This window comes from Microtus ochrogaster, linkage group LG1, assembly GCF_000317375.1.
Source record: "Microtus ochrogaster isolate Prairie Vole_2 linkage group LG1, MicOch1.0, whole genome shotgun sequence".
NCBI classification, from domain to species: Eukaryota; Metazoa; Chordata; class Mammalia; order Rodentia; family Cricetidae; genus Microtus; species Microtus ochrogaster.
This window is the reverse complement of record NC_022027.1, coordinates 7062126-7072587: the sequence shown is the minus strand read 5'-3', so window position 1 is coordinate 7072587 and position 10462 is coordinate 7062126. Positions and strand designations below refer to the sequence as shown.

General features: G+C 52.1%; 1 protein-coding gene across 1 annotated transcript in view; it reads right to left on the bottom strand.

Annotated features, from left to right (window-relative positions):
- Positions 1-3465: 3465 nt before the first annotated feature.
- The window catches only part of LOC101995761 (adenylate cyclase type 1), an 86537-nt gene continuing 79540 nt past the window's right edge, over positions 3466-10462 (bottom strand). The window contains exon 17 of the mRNA XM_005359221.2: positions 3466-7619. Coding sequence (XP_005359278.1) covers positions 7317-7619 — 303 coding nt within the window. The 3' untranslated portion in view covers positions 3466-7316. The remainder of the gene's footprint in view (positions 7620-10462) is intronic.

The window sequence follows — 10462 nt, the reverse complement described above, 5'->3', positions numbered from 1 at the left end:
AGGGTGGACAGTAAATGCAGGAGTCACATGGGTTGTGGAACTGACTGGCAGAGGGGAACACTGTGTGTTCCCAAGAAGCAGTAGAGGTGACCTGAAGACAAGCCCAAGCCATCCCTTCTTTCGGGCATGCATGGACATAATGTCAAATTGAAACTAAGGTGCATACAATTAGGAATTTCATGGCATGCAATTCCAAAGTGCAAGTGGCTTTCATATACTCGATTTTAACAGGGGTAAAGGCAACAGAACAAGCCCCTCCTTCCCAGGCATGTGTGCTCCTGGTGGCCAGTTGTGCCCCCAAAGATGCTGGGGGCTTCCTTGGGGTCCCCACAGGATGGGAACAGTCTCCTGAGACTTGTGCTTCATGGGCCTGGGGCCTGGGGCCGAGTGGAGGCTGCTGGTGGGAGGTAAGAGACAAGTTCTGGCTGCTGTCAGGCCCACTTCCCACTGCAGTGCCACGGGGGATGGCGGCATCACCCACAGGCAGATGGAGTGGCCTGCAACTGTCCTTGCCTAAGAGATTTCTGGAACCGGTCTCAGAGAGCATCTCCACTGAAAGGCTCATTCTCAGAAAGCGCATGGATGTGTTTGGAAACTGATGTATCTGACGTGGACGTCGCCTGGCATCGGCAGGTCACACTTAGAAGGCATGTGGGGCTCCTGTACTTGGGAGACTGACATACTTCCTGCCATCCATTATAGACCCTTCACTGCTTTCTTTACAAGCCTGGGGAACCTTCTCTAAGTGTCCCTTTAATCCCTCGGCAGGCATCCTCAGTGCCGTGCCTGCCAGAAGCATGTGACAGAAATGGCTGTACAGCGTTGAAGGTAAGAGCTGTAACTGGAGCCGGGCTGGCTGTGTGGAGGAGGAATACAGGAGAGGGGCTTGGGCTCTGCAGGAAAGAGTGTTTCGAGAAGATTCCCACTAAACACAATGACAGTTTGTGTTTCAGAAAGTTGTAGAATTTCAAGGGCTACAAAACAGGGCTCGCTCAAGCGAGGCATCTAACTTCTTACTGGGTGTCTGTAACCTTGGAGGAATGCAACCGATGTGAAAGGAACCGGATGGCTCTAATTTAGCAACAAGAAGCCAAGGACTACAGAACCAAACAGCACTTCGGCCACATGCTCCAAATACAGGGTGTAAGCAAGCCTTGGCCACAAGGGACCAGCCTCCACAAGGTTCCTTGCACCACAGTAAGCATTGTTGTACGGTCAGTCACATCGACAGCAACCCAGTTCTTACAGATTTCAGTTTGCTTAGCGGAGACCCTAACTGTAAGAGGAAACACACAGGCTGGCCAAAACAGATGAGGAATTGAGGCATGGCCCCTCCCTCTCTGCATGCAGCCTCAGAACAACATGCATTGGGGATTATCTTACCAGTTCTTCCACAGGCTGTACATGAATGAAAAGCCCACAGAAGGTGCCCAGGAATTGCCAAACTAGACGGGCATACTAGTAATGAGCGTTCGATCAATTTACCGTCATATGAAAGCCCCCCAACGATGGTAACTAATGGAAAGACGATGCAAGGATGATCGCCCTCCCTGTGGTTGACCGTGGACTTAGCAGATCTAGTAACATGCTGAAGAAAGCACAGTACATTCGTTAGATTTTAAACAACCCAACACTTGTCAGGAGGGATGTGGCACAACTCTGGTCAATTTTCTGAGTTTTAAGACATTTTTTTTCCTAGTCACTTCTGAACCACAGCCCAAGATAGCCTCCTGAGTCTTGTTCCCACTGTACAAGCCAGACAGGCAGCAGCTGGCACAACAGGTGGTAGACGTGGCCCCCACGTCAGCTCCTATAACTTGAGGGAAGGGCTCATGTACCACTTTGCTCCTCCCTCAGAGTTCTGATGGACACTCCCCCTGGCATCTCTCTGCACAGTATCCTGCATGGGCCCTAACCCTCAAACCAGCAAGACAAAAGAAATGGGAGTAACAGATTGCCTCAAGGCACCCGGGCCTGAAGCTGCTAGTACAGCAGTCTCTTTGCTGAACTAGTGCAGTAAGGACCGCTCACTCTCTTCTACCAGGGATCATCCAGATGTGGAAATCAAACTCTCCAGAATTCTCCTTCCAGTGAGCTGCAGAAGCCTTCCTGAACATGCCCTTCAGTTCTACTCTCTCCCTACCCTCCAGGCGGAGATCCTCTGACCAGGCCTCACACCCTCTGCCTTCCCAGGCACCTAGGAAGGTTCCTGGATTCTAGGCCTTGTGACTCTGGATCCACACTGGTCTCATGTGGTACCAGCTGACAAAATAGGCACCAGGAGTTGCTTAGTGCCAAAGCACATCCATGTTCATCCTGCCAGCTGTGAACATCCCAAAGCAAGCACACACACACACTGACACCCCCCCCCACATCAACCTATGTCCAAGCCTGCAGTTGTAAATGAAAAATGAGGAACTATTGGCTCAAATCCAAAAATGGAAACACTCAAAGCCAATGACAGTCGGAGAAGCAAGATGCTTCAGGGCCCACAATCAAGCTGCCAGATTTGTTCCTTATTAACCAAACACCTGGGAGGAGGAGGGTTTGTTTTTTGCTATGTTTATATGTGCCTGTGTGTGCACACGCACATACATGTGTGCATGGGAGGGCACACTAAAAGTGGAGCCACTGAAAAGCATGAGCAAGTCCGTTTCTGGGGGTCACATATGTATAGCCATTTAAGAGAGTAATACATCAGCATCGCTTCTGCAGCCTCTCGTGGTGCTGATGCGAGAGCAGGCTATGTAGGAACGTTCTTTCCCTGCCACTGCTTGCTTGCTGTGAAAGGCACACACTTGCTCTGTAACCCCACCCCCAACGCCCACTGAAGCTCTGTACGGGCTGGGAATAAGATACCTGTGACGTGGGGAGCCCTAGAACTTACCTTGTTGAAAATGGTGATGGCTGGGAGACTGAGATGAAACCTTCCCTAATTCTGCAATCCAAACTGCTCGCCTCATACCCAGTCCACTGAAGCCAGCCATTCGCACAGCCTCTGCGGGTTGCTGTCAGTGCTTGTTATGGCACAAGTGTCCTTCAGATTGCACATAAATAAAATGTGAAGTCTCTGGAGGCTAATCACATCTGCCAGCTGAGCCCACAGCCTGAATCCTCGATGCTAGTCAGGGCTCCCTTCCTAGCCCTTTCCTCTTATACGCTCAGGGATGGCCCGCTCCAACACAGAGCTCTTCTCCTACTAGGATGGCACTGACTGATAAGAGTGAGAAGTGCAGCCTTGAATATGGCACCGTTTTCTTTAAATGGCATTCCACAAGTGCCTGGAAATGTCACCTTTTGATGCTCACACCGCTGAGACAGACCATTTCTATTTGATGCTCATACAGCTGAAAGAAACCATTACACTCAGTCACACGAAGCATCGGTACAGATCCAGAACAATGTGGCTGCCCTAAGCTTTATCCCTTAGTGAGTAAGAGCGTGGGGCCCAGGACTGTCGGTTGGCTCAGTCTGCTCAGCTATCTGGGGTACCAATCCTGGCTCTAGGAACCAAGAAGCTAGAGCTGGGCCTTCTGGGAGGGGTGGGGATCTGGAATGCCAGTCCTTTATAGCAAACTCACATGCACGGGTAGATTCCGAAGTATCAATCTGCTTGGGCCAAACTTGTCTCTGCGGTATAGAGTTATGGTTATTGCTTCTATGACAGAAGGGGGTCCGGAAGCCCTGGTGGCTTTGGAGTCTGAGAAACAACTGGGTTGCTGGATGTGTGGGGACACACACCTGAAGGTATAGACCGTCCCAGGTTGGCACAGCCCGTGGAAGCATTTGGAAGCATTCTGGGGCTGTGTTCTATTCTACGATGTCAGGCACGGGAGGCATGCTGGGGCTGAGAAGGGAACACAAAGGGTCATTTCCCAAGGGCCAAAGCATCACAAGCAGGGGCTGACACGGGTGCCAGGCTTTTCCTCATTTTTGGTACAAGTGAACAGGAAGCACCTGTAACTGGTGCACTATTTACAGAGCATCTTAAAATAAATAATTTGGAGAGAATCCTACCCAAATGGCTCTAACATTTGTACATGAATATTGTACAAGATTAAAAATAAATAAGGCAATATAATACATTTTTATCACAAATAAAAAGAAAGCCGTTTATCACCAAACCCCGAGGAACGTTATGGCTGCAGGTGTGGATCCTGACCTCACAAGAAGTAGGCGGGGTTGGAACTGCTGATGATGGAGATGTCGCCCCTGAAGAAGAGACCCAGCCAAGGCTCCTGTGTGGTCTACTGCAGAACGGTTCTGTGCCCAGAGAAGGCAATGTCACCTCTATGGTTGCTTTCTCTTGCTCTGATCACGCCGTGGGTAGCTTTGCCCAAGCACCCATGTAACCTCCGTTTTGCACACTCCGTGTGAGTGCAGTGCTACTACCCTCAGCTGGCTCTGCTCAGAGTCTTAGAGGTCAGATCCGGGTGTCACCGGGCTCCTCCCTGATGGCTCTGATGCTCTGCCTGCTGCTTACTCAGGGCCAGTTTCAGTTCCCTGTGGTTGTGGGAGTGACATCCTGGCTTCTTGCTTGGCTGGAGCTGTGCTGTCCTCATGGGTCTCCTCAGTGTGTGCTCCATGCCTCTCTCAGCCTGTCCATCCTTCTGTCGACTTCTGAGAGTCCATGTGTCCGCACCAACCCCACTGATGTAGTCTAGGTGTAGTTTCTCATCCTTCAGCAGCTACCCTAAGACCCCTTGTGAAGCTTCTTGACTGACAGAACAAACACACAGGTCCTGGAACTATCACGTGAGCATCTTTGAGAACCACCCCTCTGTCCATTACCTGGACAGCCCAGAAAGACAGCAGTTCTGGAGGCCCAGAAGCCACTCTGAGAAAACCCAGGCCATGCTCGAGGGTTTCTGCCATCCTTAATGACCTAGAAGGCCGGGGACAGCATCACAGCCCGCAGAACCAGGGCCACAATGTACTCACTTGCTCTGAGTGCTCCTGTCTAAGATGACTGCTTCAAATCTGGTTAAGACAGACAGACAGACAGACAGACAGACAGGTAGGTAACAAAGTCCTAGTGAAAACAAAGCCCATGAGGAAAAACTATTTGTACCAAGGTTAGGCAAACAAGAGAGCAGACAGGAGGCGGGAGCTACAGAGAGTTGCCTGCCCTAGCCAGGTTCTGGCTCAGATGAAATCTGTCCTCAGTGCCCCACCCTTCAACAGTCTGAAACTTTCCTATAAATGCAATCTCTGATGGAATTCTGGACCATGGGAGAAATGCAAAGACTCTCCCCCGCCCTCTGCCCTACTGGAGTCAGCATCCCCCAGCAATGCTATACCCAAATCCCAAGCCCCCGGAACCAGACATGACCACCAGAAGAGGGTGAAGCGAGCTGCTCTCCAGCCCTGAAGGCTACAGTGGGGTGCTGAGGTGGGTCTGGGCCCCGCTCTGGGGTCTAGCCAGAGTAGGCTGTCAGAAAGGCAGCAAAGGATGGCCACATTGCCCGGCATCATCAGAAGGGCAACAAAGCAGGGTGGGCACAGGTCAGAGCTCCTCTGCAGACAGTGCCAGAGGCTCCCTTTAGCATCATCTCCCCAGCGCGGAGAGAATGTGCAGTCCTTACAGCTGTCCCACTCCCACCCGAGGGTGCCTATAGTGCAGTCTACAGTCTCAGATGCTGGGAGACTCTGCAGGAGCCTCCGGCTCTCCCTCGCTTGACACTTTCTTCCTACCAACACGCGACCTGAGTCTTTCAGGGATAGCTGGCTGACCTACCCAGGCCCCGGCAGGGCCACACACTTGAGCTATCGCGGAGTTGAGGATTAGGAACCCCACATATGCTCCCTGCTGCTGCAGGCTGGGCTTTGCTCTGCCTCAGTCTAAGAAGACAGGACCCTAGGAAGGGGGAAAGCCCTTGGGGAGCATGAGAAGATGGGCCTCCACAGCCATGGCAGGTAGGGCCTATGCCCACCTGCTCTGTTTGCAGGCTGCCTCCCTTCCTGTGAGTGAGGCTGTGTATCTCCAGATCTCATCCAGCTATTTCTGGCCCGTCACTTCCCAGCAGCTCTTCCAGGCTCCTGTCCCCCACACTTGCGGTTTTCACCTCAGCTGCAGACATAGGGAAGCAGAGATGGGAGAGCCCCACCCCCACCCCACCCCGTGTCAACAGGGACACTCTTTCCCTTCACCCTGGAGCAGGGACACCACACCCAAGACTCAGGAACACACACTGCCAACTCTGAAGCCACCAAGAAGAGGAATGGTTATACCAGAGAAATGATGTCTTCCAGCAGAGAAAGTGCTTGTGGGTAGCGTGGTGGTCAACCACTCTTAGCATAAACGAAGGCTTGATTCTTGTTACACTCACAGTGTCCAAGACACCACAGAGAAGGCAAGTCAGCATACACCCCTCTTCTCTGAATGCGTAGCGATGGCACAGGAAGAGGAGGGCCCACTGTCACGGGAGTCAGAATCCAGCAGGCAGGTGGGGTTGGAAGAGAATGCACAGGCCAGGAGGCTAGAAGTGGGGCTGTAGGGACCCGGAGGATTCCAGAAGACCTGCCTCTGGCTGTTAGCAAAAGCCTACTCTTGAGGAAAGCCAGCAACGTTACTCTTCATGCAGTAAGAGGTGGCTTTTCAATTCTTCCGGTACTGTCCTGTCCAAGACCTGACCAGCTCTAAGCTGTGCCTGTGGTATGAATAGCTCAACTGTCATGGCCCTGCCCAGCGGGGCCAACTTCTCAGTCTGGTACTCGAAACTACTACCCAGGGTTGGAACTACCCATAAGCCAGGGCCAACGAGGGCTGGAGCCACCCATAAACCAGGGCCTATGAGGGCTGGAGCCACCCATAAACCAGGGCCTGTGAGGGCTGGAGCCACCCATAAACCAGGGCTCACCAGGGCTGGAGCCACCCATAAACCAGGGCTCACCAGGGCTGGAGCCACCCATAAACCAGGGCTCACCAGGGCTGGAGCCACCCATAAACCAGGGCTTTCAGGGGCTGGAGCCACCCATAAACCAGGTTGACTTGAGGCTTGGTCATGGTGGGCTCCTCTGTCATCTGGACCTTCATAGTTTTTGCTATGACCGTGGAAGATATTCCCAGGGTCCCAATATGCCAACACTAGCCGGGCATCACCAGGTCACTAGGAAGAGACAGGGCTCCGTATGCCCCAAGTGGGTGGCTTGGGCACATCTCCCATTGGCCTCAAGCCACACCTAGAAGATGCTTCTTCTTCAGCCAAGTCGCTTGGCAACTGCTCCTCTGGCTGGTCTTGGTTGGAGCCACGGTGGCTTGTGTCACCCTGGAGCACTCTTGCGTTGCATGCATCTCCAGTGGCCCATGGGCTCCACTAGGCTTCCTTCCCTGCTGCTGTGGACGGCAGGTGCTGGCTAGTGGGGGCTGGGGGAAGCCCCGGTCTGATCGGGGGTCCAGCTGCAGGACACAGTGGGGGCCGTCTGGGCTGGCCTCCACCTCTCCCATAAGGACACAATCTCCGCTCCAGGCGAAAGGTCCTGCCATGGGAACTGTTTCCTTCAGTCCTGCCTTCTAGGAAGTACGTGAGCATCTCTCCCTTGCCCTTGACGCTGACTTTGCCTCTGCACACAAACTGGTATGAGCACCTCTTCAGCAACCGGTGGACTTCCTCAGTCACCTGCCAATGGAAAGAAGCCAACAATATTCTTGATCATGCCCTACCTATGAGGGGGTCCTCTGGAGGCCAGGAGCTCCCCCAGAGTGACGTCTACCCTGCATCTCACTCTCCATCCCGGCTGCCCAACTCTGGCAGGACTTGGCCAACGCTCCTCTGTATGTAGGCAGGTGCAGGCAATGGGGGCTAGGGATCCAGCAGGGCTTGGGTGAGCCATTGCAGCTGCTTTGTGTAGCAGTCAGGGCTATGTGGGACTAGCCTCAATGTTATGGATAGAGGAGCCGGGGCAGGTTCTCTGGCTGGGGTCTCCAGATACCTCGGCAAAGAAGTCTGGTGCTTTTACCCCACTACTCAGTTGTCGGGGTTGGGGTGCAGCTACTAAATGGCACACGGAGGGCAAAGAAAGCTAGGAGAAAAATGGCCGTCCTTTAATTCCTCTTTTCTCAGGCTTCAGACCAGTGTCCTGGCTCCAAGAATCCCTGCCTCCCAAAACCAGCAAAAAGATAAAGGATGAGATCTACCCGATGCATGGCATCACGCTAAGCCAGCAGAGGAGGCCTCTCTACCTCCTTGCTTCCTCCTCCTATTTTATGTTCAAACAATGGAATTGTCTCAACCTACCTTCCACACTCTGGCAGAGCTGGGGAGGTTGGCCCTCACATCAAACTGAGCACCAGTGTAAGAGATGTCAAGCAGGAGCCTTTTCTATCAGATACTAGAAACCCTGTGTTCAGGGCAAAGAATTCAAATCTTTTTGTCTCTTCCACCCCATCAGAGTTTTACGCAAATGCTTCAGTCCTCAAATCCTGCAAACCGTCTGTCTACACAAACACTGCTGTCTCCAAGAATTTGATGGCCTACCTAGAGTAGTAAACCCTTTCCCTTCCTCTTTTATTTTCCTTTCTTTTTTTCCAGACTAAAGGATCAAATCAAACTGTGAGGTTAGACCCTAGCCAAAGACACCATCACTACCTGAGTTAGAATAAAATGAGTTAATGCGCTTCCTGTCTCTGGTGTTTGCCTTTTTGATCACGAGTTAAGTTTGCCCTGTCCGGACACTTCAGTTGGAGTGGTGGTCTCTTTCTTTGCACCCCTGACCTTAGGTCTGACTCTAGGATGCCTAGAAAAGGGAAGGAAGGCAGAGGCGTCGGATGGAGCAGGGAGACCTATAGGGAAGGCCATTTGAGAAGTCACACCTGGGGCAGAGAAGCCGGGTCGCTGTCAAGCTCAGAGCAGATTCTAGAAACAGATGCAATGTTGGCCTCAAGCAACAGCCCAGCGGCATAGGAGACGGTCTCTGTGATGGTGGATATTGGTTGTCAACTGTGATGTTGTCAACCAGAATCAACTAAGAGGCAAGTTAGTGGGAACCCCTATATGGGATTTCGTTTCCTTGACTAGGTTACGTGAAGGGGGAAGACCCACCCTCAATGTGGGTGACTTCATCCAGTGGCAGACAAATAAAAGGCGGCCTGAGGGGGAGTGCTCTGCTTTTGCTGCTTGCTTTGGTGTTGCTCTCCATGTCACCAAAAGGGTCATCTACCCTAACTGCATCTTGCTGTGAGACCATCTGCCCTATCGCGGCTACCGCCATTTGCTGACTGACATTAGAACGCTGCTTCTTTGGCCTTCCAATGTGGAATGAAGACTAGTTAGTCCTCCAGGAAACTTCCAGGCCGTCAGTAGCAGACTGGGGCTACTGAGAAATCCAGCGTCACAGACAGAGCAGCTACCAGGCTCTCAGCTTCTCCAATGTGAAGGCAGACATTATTAGACTCCCTAGATCCATCCATACAGTATATTTTAAAAAATCTAATGAAATCCCCTGTAGTATATATTCATCAGTTCTGTTCCTCAGGAGAATCTTGACTAACAAGCTGCTTTTATCCGGATATTTTTACCCCAGCAACAGAAAGAAGCTAAGACAGAAGCGCATATTAAGGCTATGGCTGTGATACACCTGACCATGCGGGTCTTAAGCTGTTGGGATGTTACCCACAGCTGGAACGTGGAAGAGTCTGAAACTCTGGGCTAGAAAAAGCCACTGGATGTTGGCAGCGGAGCTTAATGGGCCATTTCGTTGGAACCTGGAAAACAGGGAATGCTGAGAGACATGGACCATGGAGGCCCAGCTCCTGACATTTCAGGGGGTACCAAGGACTCCATCAGGCACTGGGCTAACAACCATGTGTGTGTGGTATTTCAGCCAACAATCTGCCTTCATTCTGCTGTGCCCTGAGAAGTTGAGCGGAGCAGAATTTAAAGCTAATGGACCGATCTGATGGGCAGGGGAAATGTAAGGAGATAAAGGCAATCAGCCTGGTGTTGAGAAGGCAGCTGTTACTATTAAAGAGCCCAGCAGGACTGAAGAGAAGCCTCTGCAGGACACTGCAGTGAGAGGGATGGCCTGAGGGTAACACCACACCGCTATCTTGGAAAAGTCCCAATTTATTTAAAGGGAAAGAAAGCCTGAGCTAATGGCATTCTCTGCTCCTTGCACACAACTGCCTAAAAGAGTGCTTCTCTAGGCTCAGGAGAAAACAGGTATAGCTATGGTCCAAGGAGTCTGGGCTCCATCCTGAGACAGTGGCAGAGAGAGCTTGGCCGTGGCATCTGTGTGGTTGGTGCTGGTTTTGGAGGCACAGAGGATGCAAGACTGAGGGGGTCAGGAGTACAGCCAAAGCCAGGCAATAGGAGGCAGGGCCAGAGTACCAGAATAGAGGTCCCAAGAGGCTGCTGTGTGCTTTGGGAGGCTGTGGAGACCCAGAATATCAGAGAAGCCAGGCTGGGACATTCAAGCAAGGAGGACTGTGGGCAAGGAGGACTGTGGGCAAGGAGGACTGTGG